At 35.6% G+C, this 22,488-nt stretch overlaps 1 protein-coding gene across 2 annotated transcripts in view; it reads left to right on the plus strand.

Moving 5' to 3' along the window:
* The first annotated feature begins 396 nt into the window (after positions 1–396).
* The window catches only part of ARMC3 (armadillo repeat containing 3), a 50,970-nt gene continuing 28,878 nt past the window's right edge, over positions 397–22,488 (plus strand). For both annotated transcript variants that reach the window (XM_086466744.1, XM_086466743.1), the window contains exons 1-9: positions 397–444; positions 8,970–9,087; positions 10,247–10,372; positions 12,032–12,100; positions 12,452–12,627; positions 13,947–14,141; positions 14,937–15,120; positions 20,292–20,444; positions 20,569–20,674. In XM_086466744.1, the coding sequence (XP_086322870.1) occupies positions 397–444; positions 8,970–9,087; positions 10,247–10,372; positions 12,032–12,100; positions 12,452–12,627; positions 13,947–14,141; positions 14,937–15,120; positions 20,292–20,444; positions 20,569–20,674 (1,175 nt within the window). The remainder of the gene's footprint in view (positions 445–8,969; positions 9,088–10,246; positions 10,373–12,031; positions 12,101–12,451; positions 12,628–13,946; positions 14,142–14,936; positions 15,121–20,291; positions 20,445–20,568; positions 20,675–22,488) is intronic.

Consider the following 22,488-nt stretch of genomic DNA (forward strand, 5'->3'; position numbering starts at 1 on the left):
TTTGAACACAACAAACGATATCCTTCGCTTTTGTAACCAGCCAGGCTACAGATCATCGTGCACTAGAAAATAATCTTATACCACAGGGAGGCTGTCGGGATAGTCCTGGCTAAGGGTGGATGTGTGGTTTCCCTTTGAGAACTAGCCAAGGAATTACTACAGGGCACTAACCAAATGCATTCAAGTGTTAGAAGCCTTGTTTTGTTTATAAGGCACAATTCTCTGCATAGAAGTTACTATGTTGAAGAAATCTTCAAACTGATTAGGTGGGGCAAATGAATGAGAAAGTCTGTCTTACAAACTTTCCTAAATCATGGCTAAACTGATTCCTAAAACACAGAAGGCTGTTTGTCCGTCTGCTTTTATTTTTGTTTGTTTTTTTGTTTTGTTTTTAGAATGGGTAAAAAAGTAAAGAAGGAAGTAGAGCCTCCACCCAAGGATGTGGTAAGTTTATAAACTGCTGTATGCTTCAGAATAAACAGTACACAATTATAGGCCCAGCTCTACCATCCTTACATAGTTCCTTACTCTCCTAGCTTACGCATAGTATTCTAAAAATGTCTTTTAAAGATGATTCTGTTTCTGTTTTTCTTGGACAGCATACAAACCAGAGTGACTGGGCATGTGTAGTTCTTTGTGGAGAGTGTTGTCTTTGGCAGGCTTTGCAAATAGTAGCATATGAAACAATCCAGGCTTCTTTTTATTTGAAGAACAGTATTAGCTTTTCATTTGTAAAAATCAAAGGAGACAGGAGAAGAGCAACCTGAAATCTGCCTGTCTTTTCGACTGTGCAGACATTCACTTTCTTTAAGGGTGAAAGAGTTAAGAGCCTAGATGGATCTGCAGAATTTTCTACTGAATACAAAATTTTACAGAAATTTGGAATGACAGTACTATGTATTCTGGATCTTTTGCAAAGATATTGAGTCTTTAGCAGAAGTTCAGATTTTTCTGGTATCACTGGAAGTGCTGCAGTGAGAAGTACAGGAGCTGAAGCCAAATATGGAATTATGGTGGTAATGTGACTTTTTTTTTTTCCAAAAGGTGAAGATTAAGGGTCTGACACTAGCACAATTTCAAGAGTTTCTATAAATTCACAAGGTACAAAGAGACCCCAAAAAAGATAGAGGTTCAAAATACAGGTATTTTAAAGTTTAGTTGGTTTATTCAGAAAGAAGTGGACAAAATAAGACAGAAACATTGAAAGGAGTGTAATATAAATTCTGTACCAGGTAATAACTAAGTTAATGAAAATCAGGACCATAGTGTGTCCCATGGAGGAGCATGAAACTAAATGCAAAGTTCACTGTTTTGAAAAAGCAATGGGTTTGTCTGTAAAGAGTGATGGTACTGCAAGAGCTTTTTCAAAGGTCATAGAAAAGTTGGTCAGGAAAAACTATGTCACAATTTCAATATTAAATAAGCATAAATAATGTTGACTAAGACAGTAATATCCAATAGCCATGATGTCACTGAGGCATAGCAATTGATACCAGGTTTTTCCCAACTGTTCTGTGGAAAGATGAATATTACAAACATAATTCATAAGCTCCAATCAATAATAAATCCTTAGGAAAGGCGATGACATAGAACTTCAATGTGAGAGGATAAATTGATCTCAAGCCAAAACCAGAAGAAGACACAAAGAAGGTGTGTGTGGAGAGGACTAATTAAAATAGGCCTGAAGAATTAAAACTAAGTATCTTTGTCTAAGAAAAGAAATTGAAAGGCATGACAGTAGATTTAAAGCATACAGATGAGCTACCTGCCCCCCCCCCCCCCCCAAGCAATAAAAGTTGACTTTTTCAGTGAATATCTAGAAAGTCAGTAGAAGCAGCACCACAATTTCTAGATCCAAAAGACACCATTAGAATATATGGAGAAAACTATGGTACAGCCTGCTAATAGAATAAACGGTGAATAATTTTAGAAAATATATTCAACAACTGAAAAAATTAAACTTACAGAAAAGGTCAATAAAACTGTTAAAAAAGAAAGAATTGGAAAGAGTGAAGTCCAGATGGCATCTGCAGTTTTTGGCTTAGTTTTTACCCTTGTCATACTTTGGGCTAGCATATCTCTTCTAGCAGTCCTAGGAGAGTCCAGGAGAAAAAAAACCTGAATGTTGCGTAGCAAAACAGTACTAAACATAAAAATAGATCATTAATTAGTTGTAACTATCAATCAAGAAAATCTTCTCGCTATGAGAATATTGTTAATAGTGATAATGTAAAATCAAATCTCAGAACTTTAAATTTCACCTGGATATTTCAGATGCAGTAAATGAGATGCAGACAAAATAAAAGATGTATTAACTCTTATCTTCTGATTGATAATCTGCTTATGAAAATGTCAAGTCCAAGAAAAGAAGCCTTAAGAGATAATGTTGACAGGCTTATAAAAGAAGGCCTTTGTATATGCAGAATGCTCTGAGAATATATGGTACTGCAGATGACCACTAATTTTTATAGATTTTTAGGAACAGGTGGGAAACATGTCTCTTAGCCTAGCCATTGCATATGTGTTTCAGAAAGTATTCCTGAGGACTCTGTTTTCCCTGCCTTTCATAATTTGTCTTGTACTGTTATCTGTTCTGAGAATTGGGCTTCACCGGCAAAAATACTGCTTTGAGCCTCTATCTCTAGATGGATGACCTTAGACAGTAATTCAGGCAGATAAAATATGCTAGCTTTGACATAGATTGATAGGAACTTTTTATATGATATATGCATTAAATTTGGTCTAGACAATATTACTATTTGATCATCAGGTATGGCATAGACATTAAAAGGGAAGCCTAAGATTACCACTAGAGAAAATACTGAGGCATTATCACTGAAAGAAAGCTAGACATACCAGAGTATTTTTGAAAATGGTTTCATTCACAACACTGATGTAAAAAGGTAGAATATATAAAGTGGAACTGTCACTTCCTGAAATTCAGTCTCCACAGAAACACTTTCTTTTGAGCAATTAATGCCTGAATATTAATTTGACTTGACTTTAGTAAGGTTTTCAACACTGTCTCTCATAACACCCTCATAGACAAACTGGTGAATTACAGACAAGATACTTAGACAGTGTAAATGAATTGAAAACTAGCTGAGCTGCCAGACTCAAAGGGTTGTGATCAGCAGCATGAGGTCCAGCTGGAGGTCAGGCATTAGTGTGCACCAGGGGTTGATCCTGGGGCCAGTACTGTTTAACCTCTTCATTAGTGGCCTGAATGATGGGGCAGAGCGCACCCTCGGCAAGTCTGCAGAAGACAGGATGAGAGGAAATGGCCTCAAGTTGCACCCAGGGAGGTTTAGATTGGACATTAGGAAAAATTTCTTTACTGAAAGACTGGTCAAGCATTGGAACTGGCTGCCCAGGGAAATGCTGGAGTCACCATCCCTGGAGGTGTTCAAAAAATGTGTGGATGTGGCGCTTTGGAACATGGTTTAGTAGGCATGGTGATGCTGATTTGACAGTTGGACTTGATGATCTTAGAATCATAAAGGTTGGAGAAGACCTCTATAGGAAATTGCGAGGAGTGATTGACAGACGAGATGGTTGTACAGCCATTCAGAGGGACCTCAACAAACTAGAGAAATGGGAAAATAGGAATTTCATTAAGTTTAATAAAGCAAAATGCCAAGTCCTGCACCTGGGAGAGGAATAACTGGTACAGACTGGGCGATGACCAGCTGGAAAGCAGCTTTACAGGAAAGGACCTGGTGATTCTGGTGGATGTGCACCAGTAATGTGCACTTGGGGCAAAGAAAGCTAACAAAATCTTGGGGTGCATTAGGCAGTGTGTTGCCAGCAACTTGAGAGAGGGGACTATTGTCTTCCACTCAACGTTGGTGAGTGAGACCGTACCTAGAGTGCTGTGTCCAGTTCTGGGTTCCACAGTACAGGAGAGAAATGGACTTACTGGAACAACTCTGCCAAAGGCTTGGAGCATTTGTCGTATGAGGAGAGACTGAGGGTTGGGACTGTTCAGTCTTGAGAGAAGGCTTGGAGGGGTCTTGTCAATGTGTATAAATACCTGACAGAAGGGAGTAAAGAAGTCAGGCCGAGCTGTTCTCAGTGGTGCTCAATGAAAGGATGAGAGTCAGTGGGCACAAACTGAAACCCAGAAGGTTCCATTTAAACATAAGAAAAAAATTCCCTTTTTGCTATAAGAATGGTGGAACATGGCAGAGGTTGCCCAGAGAGGTTATGGAGTCTCCATCTTTGGAGATACTTAAGATCAAACTGCGCACTGGTCCTGAGCTCTAGCTGACCCTGCTCTGAACAGGGCAGTTAGACCAGGTCATCTCCAGAGATGCCTTCTACCATCAACTGTTTGTGATTCAGTGGACTATCTTGGTTTTATATTGTTAGTATAGGAGATCAGCCAATGACGGGACTGGAACAATTAGCATGACCAGGTATGTATTACCTCTTGTTTTTCCAGGTAAAGGAAAAGGGCTTAAGAATATAAAAGATTTCAGTAATGCTTCTAAAGAGTCTACAAAATATGCAAGGATAAAGCAGACCTATAGTCAATTAATTCAAATCTAAAGGATTTTTTTTTAAGAAATGACAATATGATTGAACAATAGAATAATAGCGGATAAATACATCCTTCAAAAGGTGAGATTTGCATCTAAATAGGAAAAGGAAAAGCCCCTTACACTCATAGATGAGAAGTAAAATCACAGTGTTGTGGTGCACCGAAATATTTTGGGAGAGAGCTAGTAAGGATGCAAAAGCTAGCAATAACGCTTTTCCAATTGACTGGAAGCAAGAAGCTTCTTAGCAGGACACTGTTAGGTGATTAAAGTAGTAAAAAAAAAATAAGGCACAATTACGTATTTTTGTGTCAAAAGTCAAAACTATGTAGCAAATCACTAAAACAAATGTGAAGAAATTGACCAAATATGAATAAATACTATTTGCCCTGGCCTTGTTCTAACTGAAAAATAACTAAAATCTGAAATTGTTGTGCTGTTACTTAATGGTATTTAATGTGTACCCTTTGTACTAGAGGAATGGAGGGTAGAAATTTTCATTTTCAAAAAGAAATACATCAATAATTACAGAAAGTTTGTCTTCCAGACTTTGTTAATTGGTAGAAATAATACCAAAAAAACCTGAGACAAAACAACAAAAAAAACCCAACCATGGATAAATATGATAGTACTAGGGGAGAATCAATACTGCTTGTGTAGAGGAAAGTTCAGTCTCTGAAATCTGTTTGAATTCTTTAGAGGAGTCAGTGAGCAAGTGGATAGTAGTTATCTGGTTGATACAGTTATGTGCATTTTTCAAAAGTTTTTAGACCAGGATCTTCACTCATGTAAACACTATCAAGTAAAAAGAAATTCCTTTCCTGGAAATAATGTCTGGTTATAAAATAGAAAGCAAAGGTGGGAAAACAAATTACTGTTCTGGTTTCAAAAATGGAGAGAGATTGCCAGTGGAATATCATGGGATTTTTATTCTGCAATCTGTGTCATCAGAATTAATGTGGATAGTGTCATGAAAATGGCAGCCAGTAACTAAGTAGGCAAAAGTGAATAAATACAACATTTCAAATTCCAGAAATAAAAGACAAAACGCTGTGTCACTAGCAAATGCATTATACATGCACAGGTTGAATGCCATTAAGAATTCTGGTGTTTCCATCTCAAAAAAGGTACAGTTGAACTATGGGCAAGTACTGAGAAAGACAACAAGAATAGACAGAGCGGTTTCTGTATTAGGAAAGATGCAAGGAGTAGGTTTCTTCATGCCCAAAAGGAAATGACCGTGAAGAGGAATATCATAGAAATTTACAAAATTATGAATACACAGAGACGTCAAATGGGTGTTTCTTATGCTGAATGAACTGTGCAGGAGAAATAAAATTATCAGGTGGTAGTTTTAAAACAAAGAAAAGGCACAACTGTTTATATGACTCTTAGACTGTGATACTTGTGTCTCAGAATATTAAAGGTTTCTAAAATACAGATGGCTTCAAAAATTGTTTACCAAATTAGCTGGTGGAAAATTTTTCATGGACTTTTTGAACACAGAGAGAAAATCACTAGCTCACCAGTTCTATAAGTTGCAGAGTGCTGGAGTCTGGGAGGAAATATAAGCAAAGGTTAATGATAGTCTGCTTGCCCATGCCTGTTACAAGCCTTTGTCAGAGACAGGGTGCTGGGCTAGATGGGTCTTTTGTCTGACAGGAAACATGTTTTGTATTACCTTCAATTTCAACTAAATTGATGGAAGCCAAAAAACCCCAAAATATTCTGCAGTTTCTAATGGCTTTGAAGTCAAATGAACACAAAAATCATGATCAAAGACATATAGAAGTTTCTGAATTATAGCTTTCATTTTCATTTAACTTGCTTTTTTCTTAACACAGACTGAATGTGGAAATGTTGTTGCTTATAAACCAGTTAAATTTCTGTGTTTAATTCAAGGTTGCTTGTGACTTCAGGCATATTATTCTAGCACATAGTCTGTCCTATATGTGCCGTTAAGGGAAGAGTCTGCAATGACATATGAAGATTTAGGAGCAAGCATTGATTTTTAAAACAAAACAAAGCAGAAGGGGGAACTCTAGCGACTCTACCTGTGCTGGCACTATAAGAAAAGCTTGTATCCAGTTCTATGATAGTTTTGTCAAACAATGTACTTCCCAGAAAATCACTGACCTGCTCAGGCTCAGACTTCTTAAACACACACTGATTTCAGTGACTCTTCTTACTGGGTTTTCAGCACAAAACTGCTTCTACTAGGAAATTGTGTATTGAATATTTCAGATGGTAGTAGTGGATCTAATTTCTGTACAGATGGGTAGAGATTAGACAAATTTCACTCTCGTCATGTGCCAACCTGTCATTAAATCCTAGGAATTATCATTGAACTGTAGTTTATACAATTGCTCGTGAACAAGAGATGCAACAACAATGGAACAATGTAATAGCATCTTTGGTATCAGATCAATGTAAATAAATAACTGAATTTTGAAACTCTTATTTCATATTTCATTTCTTATTAAATTTCATCTGAGATCAATCTTTGTGCTTATTATTCCCTGGAGGACTAACGGCCTTTACTAGAATTTTACAATTTTATCCCATCGCCAGGTATTTGGCCAGACTCAGGAGATATGTCTGTGTTTAAATCATAGCACTTACCTGGAGGATCACGTTCTGTCCATGCAAGGACACAAATGTGCAGAAGTAGAGAAGTATGAAGGTGGCTGAAGGGTCATTCAGTCATTGCTTAATTCTCCTATGTGCCTCTCCTATGGGTAGAACTACCTCTTATATGGTAGTTGCTGTGATAAGCTGAATTTTTAGTTTCCTTACAATTCAAAAAGAGAATTCCCATAAAGAATTCCATCATTTTAGATCCATCATTAAGGTGTAACTTGCACCACTGTGCCACTATTTGGTCTAAGTCTTGTTGCTGAGTCATTATTAAGCAAAATGACTTACAGTATAGTAACCTGATTATATTTTCTTTAAAAAGGAGCTTTGTTCCATGACTTGTCCCATGCCTTCAGCTTGTCACAGCAAGCATGAAGTTGGAGCTTGTTTTCAGTTTTTCAGACCTGCTTGAAGCTAGGGAGACCAGAAGCACATTAGCCAGGCAACCTCTTAACTGTTAGTGAAACTTGGATCTTGATCTTGCAGACTGTTAAACTGTGTGATACACCTCATGGAAGATGATGAAATTCCTTAGATTTAAAAACCTACCAAAAATACGAATTTAGAAGTCTGGGTGCTAGTATCATAGTTTGACTTATTTTTGAACAAGTCAAAGGAGGGAGAAGAAAAAAAAGCCTCTTCTCTGTTCATTTTCCTTCTAGCACACTCATAACTTTCCTGAAGATTTCCTACAAGTAATTTCTTTGCTTGACAACTGACTTGTCTGTATCTTCAGGCCCTTATTGTTCAGCAGCATGTGCCTCTGATGTAACTATTAGATGGTTTTTTAATGAAGCAAAACAAATAATAGACATTTAAAAATATGTACAGTATAAATATACACTGTAATTTTAAAAATAATTTGTATTGCCATCTTAAATTATTAATCTGCTGTATTTTAAAAATAAATACATTGAGGTGAGACAGCATGCCTCCAGTATCTAGTAGTTTCTGTATGTAACACAGATATTCTATAGTCCTAAGGTGTGAGGACAGAAGACGGTTTTTACATAGTAAAAATTGTTTTAAGTCCAAATAAACTTAAAACTTTTTAATGGATAGAATTTTCCTAAATCTTTGAGTCTTGTTAGAGAACAAAAGGCTTTTTCAGAAGGTTTTTTTTTTCAGGTGATGTTAGGCCTAAAGAGGAGGGTGAAAACTGCCAGATATGTTGGAATATTTCTTTCAGTATGAGAGAGGTCAGAAATGGAAATGAACACGGATCATTTCTAGCTGAATGAGCAGGGATTATATCATGGAAGTACTTCAGGTAGTAAAGATCATGGTGAGCTGGTGAACTGAGCTGGCAAGGCACAGGAAGAGTCCTTTTATTTTTTTAAACCAACCACCAAGTGTTAATGCCACAGAGTAACCGAATCCTCTTCCTCATATACCACCGAAGTTCATAGGCTCTGTGCAGAGCTGCTCAAAAGAAACAACTTCTCACATTTGGTTTCAAAGCCGCAGGATCCTCTTAACAGAATTACATCATTTATTTCCTTCAAGACTTCCTAAATGTACAGGCGAGTGCCAGGGTCTTCCAAAAATCTTCATATGGGATGATATCATTATTGTATTTGGGAGTCAATTATTCTTTCTTATTTTTCAACAATGTCAAATTGTTATTAAAGAATTTACTTTCTCCAAGTAAATAGCAACTCATGTTAATACTTCTAATTCAGTGTAGATCTCAAACTAGATTTTTTTTCTTAAATGAAATGTGGAAGTCTACTGCAGCAATGGGAAGGTTCAGTATAAATTAAACTATTACTTCCTTTTTTTTATTTGTAGTTTGATCCTTTATTGATTGAAAGCAAAACAGCAGCAACAGTTGTGCTAATGCTTAGTTCTCCTGAAGAGGAAGTTTTGGCCAAAGCATGTGATGCTTTATATAAATTTGCATCAAAAGGTTAGTCTTTTTGCAGTGAACTTTCCTTTGTGTTGCTTAGATTTTGATAGTAGTTCACATTATTTTAGTTTCCTAGCACTGAAATCTTCATTTCATCTCAAAGGTCTCTGTCAAGGTTTGGGGGGTTTTCTGAAATATTTATCAAACCTGTATTTGCAGTTATAAAGAAATCCTGTGGTTTGTCCCTGCTGTCCAGGGCACGCTGGCACACTGCAAGAGGACAGATATTTAATTTTTCTGTTTATGCTGAATGAATAATCCTTTAAATTGTTGATGCGGATTCTCGTGCAGTCTTCCAGAAGATTAGACTGTAACTTTGCAGTGTGGCATAACAGAAGGAGTTGTTTTCACTTTGCTGTTAAGTGATTTCTTGAATGTTGCTAGCAAATTAAGTCCCATCCCTCAATAAAAAATTTTAATTGTGTTTTGGCCCGAGAATGAGCATAGTTCTCCAGTTTCTTCTTACAATGCTCACTTGTAGCCAGAAAGGACAGGCATGGTGCATTAGAAAATTAAGTATAAAGCTGTAGTGGGAACTGAGAATAGGAATAGATTTGGGATTTTGTTTCTTGGGGTTTGGGTGTGTTTTTCAGTGAGCAGGAACAGAAGGCTGTAGTCATACAAAATGCTTCTGTTCTTTGCATGGCCAGAGCCTATTCAGCTACAAAGTGCTCCATTCCCAGGTGGTAGAAATCTCAGGTGGGATTTAGTGATCCAAATCCTGGTTGTTGCTTCAGTTGAGGGGTAGTGCAAATCCACAGAATTAATTAACTGTTATTTTGAGGAAAATAAAATTAGGAGGCAAGAAAAGAGGAAAATAAAATGAGGTTCTTAATGATATCATTCACCTATATGTTGCTAAATTGAAAGCTGTCCTTCGTACTACCACTGCAGTCTCCAGCAAATGAGTTGGGTGTCCAATAGACAGCAGCATCCTTTGCTTTACAAATGTGAATTAATCCTAGGTACTATTAATCCTTGATAGTATTTTACACATGCTTATTTGGGGTGTAGATTAGATGATCTCCCAAGGTCCTATCCAGGCCGTTGTTCTGTGATTCTACAGTCCAATAAAAGATTGGTAGCTGTTTCACTTTGTTACGTTGGAACTGTGAGCTTGTTGCGTTTTTGTAGAACTTTTGACCTAATTACTCTTCAGGTGATGAAAACAAAGTGACACTTCTTGGTCTTGGAGCAGTGGAACATCTGTATAAACTCATCTCACATGACGATCCAATTGTACGCAGAAATGCCATCATGGTATTTGGCATCATGGCTTCTAATCGTAAGCGTCTCCATTTTTTAGATTTTTAGATGTGTATGAGTGTGACCATCAAAGCAATAGGTGGCCCATGTGAAAAAATCCTATATTGATGGCCCAGAATAAAGGAACAAATTCAGCTAGAGTGAACTCCACTGATTTTGAAAAAAATTACAAGATAAGTTAATTTTCCTCCATACCTTACTTTTGTTTTCACGGGACCAAACTGAAACAGTTTAATACTGGAATTATGTCCATCAGGGAAATCCTGACTACATAAGATGCCTGCCAATGTGGATATGACACACTCTTCTCTTTTACAGAAGTTGGAAGAGAAGGATAAAGTAGTATTTATCATCTACAGAAATGCTGTGGTTGAATATCAGTTGTTACTTGAGGCATTAATGTAACTACAATGATAAGGGAGAAAATGTGTTAAATTTAATGTAGCTAACTCAAGCATTGATGGCAAAAAAGCCCTGAATTTTCAGGCATTGGCATGCATATTTACCCAGCTTCTTTGGCAGGTCAGTGCTACTCTAAGTGTTTTGTTACCTGTATCTGAGCTAATGAAATTCAAGTAGTCTTGAATATCTCTCTGAGACATTGCATTCATGGCAAGGTAGTGTTATATACTGTAGCCGTACCATTATTAAATGATTTAACCACAGTATATGCAGATTTTCTTGTACCTTTTGTAAGGTGAGAATGGATGTATTACATTGGGTGCCAAACGATCAAGCTGCAGTGAGTGGTAGGTAGGCATACCTGAAGATGAAAGAAATGACATAAGGTTGAGTTTCAGTGGCTGTTATTTTTTGTTATTTTTACATTGCTTTGTAAACCTACATCTAATTAATACGATTAATCAGGCCTTATTTTGGTCCATGTTCTACCCAATTGTCTTCCATGGTGGTATCCTAACCACTATTTAAGTCTTTTTGTCAACTGCTACCTGCTTTTCATGTTGCACTGGACCTTATGCTCCTTGCCTTACTTTCAACTCTGTGCTAGTATAGAGTTACTCCCTTCAGACCCTGGCTTCCAACAGTGCTTCACAAACATGGATTTGAATGACTGAAGATCTCCCATTTATATTCGCATCTTAATTGTTTTTTTTCTTCAAAAGTAAATTCAACGTGGTTGTGGTTTTTTGCTAGTTTAACATTGACAACAATAAAACTGCATTCTGAAAGTCTTTACTGTGATTTTAGTAGACCTATATAATTTGTAATTTCAATTTGCAGTGTGGGCTATGTTAGCATAAAATTGGAAAGTGATGGCTTGAAAATTAAATAACGGAAGGATTGCTTTTAGTTTGCTGATTTTTAACCACAAATAATTTTAACTATTGGAGTATGACTTCTTTGATGACTAAAACTGTGCAACATTTAATCAGAACCTGCTAGGTGCAAGTATTTTGAATAAAGTTTCAATGAAGTATTGGGGAACTTTATATATATCAGATGTCAAAGAATGTCTTCTGGTACTTCAATATCTCCTCTATGATTTCTGGGCCTGTTATGATCTTGATATAACTTCAGTTGTGAGTCGTTCCCAATCAGATCTTTTTGCCACTCAGGGAGTAACTGTAAGTACATATCCCATGGAGCAGAATCTGTTTCTTTACTCAGCCAAGACTGCCAAATGAAAGACTTCATATTTGTATGTATTTCATTGTAGATGATGTCAAGAAGTTACTGAGGGAACTGGATGTCACAAATTCACTTATATCACAGCTGGCTCCAGAAGGTAGCTTGCAGTATTCATTCCTTGTGCAAAAATACACTCAGAAATAATTTATTATTGCCATTTGATCAGACAATTTAATAAAATCTTCCTTGTAACTTATAATTTGTCATACTACAGGTTAAATAGGTAATTGCTTTTATAGGAGAAGTTCTGTTACTGAGTAGTGTTTTATGTTGTACAGATGGAGCAACATGTTTATGGATATGTCAGGTATGATTAACAGCTATTGTTTATTGACTTCAAATAATACTTTGACACTGGATATTTGACACTGGATAACCACCCATGGAATTAGTGAATGTATACTGTACTGAATAAACTTGGTTAAAATATTTATTTTTTTCCCCACAGAAGATATAGTTATACATGAATTTGCTACGCTCTGTCTAGCACACATGGCTGTTGAGTATACAACTAAAGTACAAATATTTGAGCAAGGTGGATTAGAACCACTTATCAGACTGCTAGGTAGCCCTGATCCTGATGTTAAGAAGAATTCGGTTGAATGTATCTACCTCCTGGTGCAGGTAAAGTTTGCTGCTCTTGTTGTTTTAAATTACAGAGGCAGACAAGTACTTACCCTCCACCCCTGCCATCCTCTTTGAGGTTAATAATTTTAAAATATTTGGTTCCTTATTGTTCATCAATGTATTTGAAAACAGTACAGCCAAGTCCTTGATTGTTACCTTAGTTATGAATATGACTGATTTGACTCTAATTCTGTTGAACTTAATGCAATTATCCATGCTGTACAGCCATGTGAGATCAGAATCAGATTCAGATATTTTAATTAAATATGGATTTGTTTTCTTAGTTATCGAATGTTATTCTCTGTAATGAGCATTATAATCTGTCTATCCAAAAGATTGGAATAATCCTGTAAATTAAAGAACTAGCAATTGCATTGTGCCTTGTTTTGGCCAGCAAGTCCATAGCCACAGTTTTGAACATCTTTTTAATGATAGGTGAATGCTGTCAACAGCTACTTTCCATGCTGCGAGGAATAGATTTGTCGTTGGCTGCTTTCACACTCAGCACTAATGTCATCCATATGCTGCTTAGCAAAAGAATGGTGCATTTGTATGGCAGTTCTCTTCCATGGCTTAAGCGAATCAATTCAATAATGAATTCAGTTTATAACTCTATCTCTTTTGGGGCATCAGAGCATGTCTATTCAGAATCACATTTTACTCTTTCTCCTTTTTTACTATCTTGCTGTCTTTGTTGCAGGGTATATCTGGATAACTGCACCTGGTGCTTGCTTGTATTGATAAGGATAATTGCATGCTGCACATGTGCAATAAGCTATTTAAAAGCAAATTGTAATTTATTTATTTATTTCTATTTTAATATAATTTAGTACTGTCTTCTTATTAAGCTGCATATACACTGTTTAAAGTTGAAATTTTAAATTGTCATTTTGTAATTACTAAAACAAAAGAAGATCTAACCAGGCAACTACAGTTGAATGTGAAAACTATTTTCCTCCTGCTAATGTAAATAAAAATGATGAAACTGAATTTAAAAAACTTCCTCAAGGAAACATCTATGTTGAGGCAGACATGGCAAAAGCAAGAGGAAATAGGCTTCCTTAAACAGGGCTAGATTCTGTAGTGTGTACTTCTGTCATGCAAAACAATTTGAATTTAAGGTTGATGGGGCTTGATTATATTCAGTTTGATTCTTAGCTGAAAAGAAAGAAATCTTCAGAACTGGAAGTTCTGGAATATTGACTCATTTTTGTATGTTTGAAATCAGATTTTTGGTGTTCTTTCTGTAAAGTCAGGAATTGATGTACTGTTATATTCTCCATCACTAACATTCTTTGTTGAATATTTTACTGCAGGATTTTCAAAGCCGTGCTGCAGTTCGTGCACTGAATGTAATTCCACCCTTGCTAGAACTACTGAAATCTGAATACCCAATTATTCAGTTGTTAGCTCTTAAAACCTTAGAAGTAATTAGCAGAGACAGAGAAACCAGGATAATACTGGGAGAAAATAAAGGATTAGATTGTCTTCTGAAGATACTGGAAACCAATGTATGGTTTACTTCTCTTAGAAGTTTTTGTTCTTGCTGCTAATGTTTGTATGACTAAAGAGAAATATTATTCATGTTATGGAAGAGGAATAAATAAGAAAGAGCTCCTTGCTTCAAGCTAACTATGGTAGAAATAGGATTAGCTAGGATACCAATCTTACTAAAGAGCAAAGAGATTCACCAAAATGTTTGTATTGCTTTATTGCTGTTAGTAATACTGTTTTGTGTTTACTATCCATTTCTCAAACTGCTGTAAATATCAGAAAAAATTCACCATATAGCTTTTTATATGATGTTTTCTCAAAAGTTTTTATTACATGCTGAATTCTGTTGCCTGTTCCTAATTTGAACACTGATCTTTTTTTTTTTTCTCAATTTACTTTGATATCAATGGCCTTAAGTATAATTTCCTACCTTGGAAATTTCATTGTTTATGTTATTATGAGACTCATTTTGGTGCTTCTGAGTGCAGATGTCACCATGGCAAATATAATGCATAGAGAAATTCGTGAAGTTTTTGAAATTTTAAGATGACTAGTCATTTCTGAATACCTCCCTAACCCACTTTGATCTAAATGAGAAACTTTCAGGGCTTTTAATGTTTTTGATAAATTGTGTTGCATCCTAAGGTACATCAAAGAAATAATACAAAAAATATGAGTATGAAAAGATGTACTTTGCAGTGTGAATAAACGGTCCAAAAGAAAGTTATGACAATTACCCAACAAAGTTAAAAGCCAAAGATATTTTAATCCTGATTTGAAGGTTATTTGTTTGGGATTTTTTTCCTCATTAGGAGTTCAGTGATCTACATGTGGAAGCTCTTGCTGTCTTTGGAAATTGTCTTGAAGATGTGCATACTCTGCAACTGATTCAGCAGACAGGAGGCCTTAAAAAGCTACTTTCGTTTGTAGGAGTCTCTACTGTTCCTGATATTCAGAAGAATGCAGCAAAGGCAATTACCAAAGCAGCTTATGACTGTATGTGACTTTTTGAAAATCCATGGTTGCATATTTGTTTATGAAGTAAATTTTCATCTGGAATGAGGCCTTTTTATCTGGTTGAGGGTAGTACTTGTGCTGAGGAAAACACTGGCAAGTGATGAATCTTGCCGGTCAGAGCAGCAGTTGGATACTAGGCTATATACATATGAAAATGTTAAGATTTTGCCTCAATTTATTTTTAAATGTAATACGTTCTTGCAAAATGTGGTCCTTAAAAAGGAAAATGGAGCTCTGAGAATATGATCTTTATATTTTATTTAGTGATGCTAGGTAACTGCCATCTTAAGCCACCTTTACTGGCACCATTTGTTATTGCTATCAGACTTAATCACAAGCTTACTTTTACATACAACTGCTCGTCTAAATGTCAGGCAATTTCAAATACAAATTCCTTTAACAGGGCCGTGAAAAAAAGCCTTTCAAATGGCTTGCAGATTAATATTCCCAGTGGAGCTAAATAGTTTCTTTGTCATCTTTTTATAATTATTCATCCTATATTTCTTTTTTTATACATTTTTCTTTAATTCACCAAGGAATTCTGAATTAGGCAGAATATGCTCATCATTTTTGACCACAAAGATGCTTTTTAAATAAATTTACTTTTGAAATTCCTTCCATACCTTGGCTTCTGAGTTGCAACATATGCCTAGTAGTGCTATGTAACAAAATGCAATATGAGAAATAACATACTTCTGTCTATAGAAGATTTTAATTCTGTCAAGGGATTTTGATGACAATAACTATGACAGTAGAGCTTAAATATTTCATTCATATTTCTATCATCTCATGGTTGAATCGTGGCTTTAATTTATCCAATTTAATACATGGCTAAAACAATCTTTCCTATCTACGGTATTTAAGACCTTTCTTCTCTCCCCATCCTATCTTTCCAATTCTTTTCTCACCTTCCTTAGTTTGATATCCTGAATATTTGTAATTATTTGGATTGCAAATGATATGTGAAAAGAGTGGAACCTACCTTTCCTAGTTTCTATATGCTTTTATCATTATCTATTGGAAGCTTTGCAAGTCACTGAAAATTATTTTTATTAATGTTTATGTATCGAAGATAGGAAGGGACCTTCTTTCTTTGTGTATTTTCCTGTATTGTTATTTTATTATGCTACTTAAGACTATCAGTGTCATTTTTATAGTCCTGTGACAGGCTTGTAAGTAGTATTCTAAGGAGATTTATATTTGCTCCTACTACTTCCTACTGCATCTTACTCCTTTTTTCATATTTATTTTCAAATAAGCATAGCCTTCTTTTCCTGTTTCACGTGTTTTTCAGGTTTTGTGGCCTAATATTTTAGCAGCTGTTAGTAGAAGCATGTCTGAACACAATGTTTTTAAAGCACAGTGGCAAGAACTACACATAATATATTACGGTACTGCCTATGATCTTATATCATGGGATGTTACTGTCAGTGAAGATGCATCTTCTTGTCAGACTTCTTTACAAATGGAGTCAATGTGGTTTCATTATAAAGGTTTGCGCTCTTCTTCAGCCTTTGACAGTTGGTATGGATGCAGCAAGCTGGGAAAATAGATCAAAAGAAGATTTAAAATATTGGCTTCCAAGCTGTAGAATTTGGTGACAACTGGTTAGACAAAGGGCAACATACTGTACCGGTACAGTGGAAAACACAGTCCGGTAAACCTGTTGCTCAGCATGGCCCCCAGAAGTATTGAATTTATTTCACATACATAGAGCTAATGGTCTAAAGTCAGTGGAAAGAAAAGCTGCATTGGGACCATTATAAGAAGTAGTCCAAGTGCAAAAAGAAAACAGAAATATTTGCAGTTCTCGTTTGTTTGGATTCTGGTTGTAAACATACTAAACAGCCTATCCAAACTGCAACACTAATGTATACTATACTAATACTTGCGTTGATGTAAATCCAATATAATACAACACATCTCTAAGTTCCTTTATGACTTTTTTCTTAAATTTGCAATAGCCATACAGTAGCCCACATTCTTCAGGTCTGATAATTGTTATTGCAGTTTACCAACATTTCCCACATAGTTGAGAAAAAAAGATACTGCTTTTCCTTGAAATTACAAACTTACATGTTCTATCATAGCAGAAGTATCTATCTGCTTTTTTAAATCCTGGCAGCTGAGTATACAGCAGTGTCTGGTTTTGAAATTATTTTTGTTGACAGATATAATTTAGTTTTGATTTTTTCCTGATAGATGTGATCATAGCAAATGGTTTTGTTTTGTGTCCCTTTCAGTCCTTTGAAAAGGAACTCCTGTAACTTTTTGTTGTTGTTATAGGACAGGTGTATCCCTTAAGAGCTATTCTCAATATCAGAATAAATTGTATGGTACAAACACTATACTCAATTTTAAATAGCATCTTTAGGATGCTGCTCTCTTTAAGTAAATTTAAATTTATCATATTTCTATACATAATCATTATCCCTTTGCCCCTGGAAACTTGTTTTGTTCTGTAACATTATTTTTAATTTAATATATTATTAATGGTTTTATTTTGTATGCTCACAATTACAGTGGTGAATTTTACTGTGATTTCCCCCTTGCCCAGCAAGTAATGCAGTCATTTCAGAATGCAAAATATAATTTAATGCTATAAATTATTGAATATCTCTGAGTGGATTATCTGGACTGTTGATTAAGGAGGGTCTGACTTTCCCTTGACAATGCCAGACACACCAGCAACAACAAAGTGCTATGGAGTGTGTATGGAAAAAGTGATGATAGCGTTCACTCAAATTTGGTCTCACTCTGCCAGGTTTCTAGTTTGAAGCTCTCCCTGTTCTTTACCTGTATCTAAATGCAAATCCTCTCAAAAGGGAGCATACTAAGCATGATTAACATATGCTTTTTCATAATACAGGTTTTTATTTATCTGGGTTATCTCAACTCGGGATCAGTGAGAGGTCATGATACTATTTAGCATTAACTTTTTAATTTGAAATTGGTATAAATAATTCCACAAGGTGATGACAGTGAGCTGAATAGGTAAGCAGTAGAACTCTGATCGTGATTTTGGGGTAAGACTGGGAAACAGGAAAATATATTGAAAAACAAAGGTTGGCTCATCATGGGGTCAATGCACGAAAAACTGGACAGAAGTGTTAGTACTCCAGACTCTTTTAGTTGGGTGTGCCTGAGTATTTTACTTTGTGTTAAATCAATGGCTTAAAACTAATTAGGGGTCAAGAAATTCATGACTGTAAATATGTGTTGGCACTGACATGAGAAGTGCTCAAGTACAAAGGATGCTTTTCAATTGTATGGGTTTTTTTTCTATAGTAAAGGAAACAACTCATACAAACAGAGAGAGGATCAGCAGAATCTATTAATCCCTGAAATTGAATTGGCACCTGGATCTTAAAATATTAATACTTTTCATCTGTCTAGCTAGATAAATATAGGTGCATACTCTTAACGGTAAATTCAAATCCAAAATCTGTTTTTCCACATTAATGAAAATTTCTTTATTCTGTTTAAAATATTCTAAAATCACTATTTTCACTCATTCCAATGAATTAGTCATATTATTAGTAGTATTTCATATAGGCATCAATTATCTTTAAAATGAAACACTTACCTATCATTACAACTGCCTTTAAAAGCAAGAATTTTTAAGAAAGTCTGTATAGTAATAGGTAACTTGCTGCACAAGAACCAAATTACGGAGACATGAAGAACCTCTAGAGATCATTATTAGGGATTATGGACTACTTTGGCAAGCAACAGGCCAGCAGCACACTGGATAAATTGTCAAAACGGTCTGTAATCCCAGTTAAGGCCTTCTCTTGAGATCTGGCTGATATGCATCAAGGTTGTGGCCAAGGTTCTACTGACACTTAAAATCCTCTCTCTTTTATTTGCTGAATCTTTTGCTTTGTGATTTCAATTGCGTTTCTCTGATGATTCTAAAAATATTTAAAATTGAGCCAGAGAGGAGGAAACAGCTAGCATCTTACGTGTGTGCATGGAGTTACTTCTGCTGTAACTAGATTTTCAAGCAAACTTTCTTTGCATTGGCTTTGTGGACTTCTATTTGTGTATTTTTATTCACTACAGATTTGATTTTATTTAAAAGAATACTTTTCTTTCCTTTTAAAACTTTTTATTCATAAAACAAGAGTCCAAATGATCCCTCAAAGCATTAGTAAGCACTGGTGAAATTTCCAAATATGTTGAATTCCAACTAACTTCTCTATTCCTGAATTTCTTTGATATGTTTGAAAATTTTACTATGTAGATATAATTTCAAGCATGTAATTAATCTGCTTTAAATTATGCATATGGTCAAATGTGTATTGACCCTCATAAGTGCAGAGCTGCTATGCTGTCCAGTGCCTTTCTGGCTGAGAAAGTTTCACTCAAGGCACTTTCTGACAGAGACCTGCACTTCTGATCTTGTCCATTTGGGGTTGAGTAAGTTTGTAGTATAATTGTCAGATGCTTGTAGATACTTTGTAGGCACTCTGTGTCATTACTTGTGTAGAGAAAGGAACATCTATGTCCTTCCTTAGCTGCTGCCAATCATTGCAGTGTAGGTCAGCAGTGAACCCTGTGTCACGAGACTAAAATACTAATGAAATTTTCTGCAAAGTGTGCATTAATGAAGAACTGCAAACTGTGCAAAATTTTAAATTCCATTTTTAAAACCCCTTGCCTTTTTTTTTGACTATTGTAGTACATTAACTGGTACTCCACCAAGTTCAGTTGTACATTTACTAGTATGTTCTTCGATTTTATCCATTTGGACTTCGTTAGCGTAAACCAAAGTTAAGCGTGATCCTGAGTAAGTATGATCTGTTGAATGGGAAAAGCTGTTTTCATCAAGCCTGTATGGATTCTGCGGTTTTAAGGCTTACAGAGAATGAACCTTGCATTCTACTGGGCTATGTATGTTTAAAGCTGTATGTAATAGTTCATCTTTTGGGCTTGATTCAGAGTTCACCGAAGACTAATGGGGTTTGGATCAGGTCCTTTGTGCACGTTTCTTAATTGCTAGTGCCTCTATTACCAAAATATTTCCATTTCCATGGTATCAAAAGCAAGTATTATGTTGGAAACAACTATATGAAATCAAATTCATGTCCTTTCACTGATTTGGAAAATTAATGCAGATTTATGCTATTGTTCTTTTTCATTTAAAGCTGAAAATAGAAAAATCTTAAATGAGGAAGAGGTTGAGAAGTGTCTCATAAACCTTTTGGAAATTGATAATGATGGAGTTAAAATTGCTGCTTCCCAAGCAATTTCTGCCATGTGTGAGAATTTAGCTAGCAAACGTGCATTTGGACTCCAAGGTAAGCAAGATGGGAAGGGATGAACTGAGTATCTATGCTTTTCCTTTTACAAGGAGCATATTATAATTTTGCAGACTGCCATGGTTTACTAAGAGGTTCATGTATACAATTGTTTCTTTCAAAGGGATTCCCCAGCTAGTACAGTTGCTAAGCAGTGACAATGAAGAGGTAAAAGAAGCTGCAGTGACAGCATTAGCTAATCTGACAGCAGCCAGTCCTATTAATGTAAGGTGAGTCTGCAGTAATTAAATTATTATTTAAAACACTAATCTGAACACAAGTGATAATATTTTGATTGTTAAAGAATGCTTCATCTTGACCTTATCCTACAAGGCAGGTCTGTTTGAATTTGACTGTAAGGCACTTTTTGGTGCTTCTGAGTCGTCTGAGACAGGTTGGTTCTCATCAGTGTTACAAGAGTTACGCTATCTCTACTTACGTTTGCTTTATCAAGGAAAGGTATGAAGCAGATGTGATGAAAGCAGAGATATAAATCATGTTTTGAAGAGAACATATGAGGAAAATATGTCTCGTAATCTAAGACATTCAATGCAGGATATTTTTTAAAAATTCAAAATTAGTAAGGTATCTTTTAAAATTTGATGGTTCATGAAACTTTTTTGAGTGATTTAAACCCATTCTTTGAGGGAGATAGCACTCAGATATGCTGAATATTGGCTTTGTCTTTCTTATTGTTTCCCAAGTAATAGAGAATCCTCACAGTGCATTCTCTAAAAGAAGTGTAACTTCGGTATCCAAAATAACTAACAAAGGATGGTTAGCTGACTCTGAGTTCCAAAATAATTGTATCAACTAAATTCTACTGTCAGTTTCAGAGTTCTGTTATCCCAGCTCTATTAAAAGTTCTGTTCAGGGAAAAGAAACAGAGCAGGCTGACGTATATGAGCAATCACATGTAACTAACAAACCATAAAATAAAATTCCCTAAAGTTTCCTGGAATATACTTAAGGAAGTTGTAATCCATTCACAAGCATTCTTTGAAGTGAAAAAGTAAAATAACTCACCAAATAAATTATTTGTTTCAATTTATTGATTCATCTCTAATAGTCACCAGTATTCACTTAATGTTACCAGATGGAGCCATAATTTGACACAAGAGAATAGAACTCTGTTCTCAGATTCACATAGTAGATGATTTTTTTCTCTGATATTCTGCTCTCCTCATGTGCATGACTCTTCAGTTGGTGTCAGTGGGAGTCATACACACGTAAAAAGAGCACAGTACTGCAGTCTAGGGGTCAAGCTTTCAGCTCCGCTACAGCTGTTTTTCATAGCGTAGCCCTTTGAGGTTTCACATTGTGAAAAGGGAATCTCTGGAGAGTTTGGGGTTGGTATAGCAGCTTATGCCAACTCATTCAGTTTCTTTTGCCAAGAAGATAGTCAGGACATTGTTTAGCTCAACTGCTAGAACAATTCTCTGAGACCTCAGGCAGGGAAATAGCTGTCTCTGTTCCTCTGCATTATAATGGAGTCCGTATTTGTTTCTTGCTGGGCAGAGTCAGGAAATTGTAAAGGTGGCTTACATATACTTCTCTCTCTTTGCAATCCAGCTCCAAGTACAATATGGAAGCACCAGATAATCTAATCACAGGTCTTCTGTGAAAATCAGGAAGCAATAATTTACATTAAATATGTATATTGGATGAATGCCATGTGACTATATAATTACTTCAAAGCTTCATTTCTAAATCAAAACCATTAATAAGTCATAGAAGGTCCAAGTGTGACGGGGATCTATAAATGAATATATAGAGTAGAACCCTCAGCTGATACAAATTAGTGTATTTCCAGCTCACTGACTGTCTGGCCCATATTTATTTTACATTCACATAATAGGAAAAAAAAATAGTTTGGAGAAAATGCATTCCAGATTGAGTTACCATAATCATATTTCATTCTGTAATATTTTGTGTGTGTGTCTTGTAAACCACTGAAAATAAGTGTATATATAATGAAGATGCTGATACACTTTTATAATAATGTGACTTTGCTGTGTAATTATGTTGACAATATTCTGTTCCC

Source organism: Leptosomus discolor, chromosome 6 (assembly GCF_034619465.1).
Source record: "Leptosomus discolor isolate bLepDis1 chromosome 6, bLepDis1.hap2, whole genome shotgun sequence".
NCBI classification, from domain to species: domain Eukaryota; kingdom Metazoa; phylum Chordata; class Aves; order Leptosomiformes; family Leptosomidae; genus Leptosomus; species Leptosomus discolor.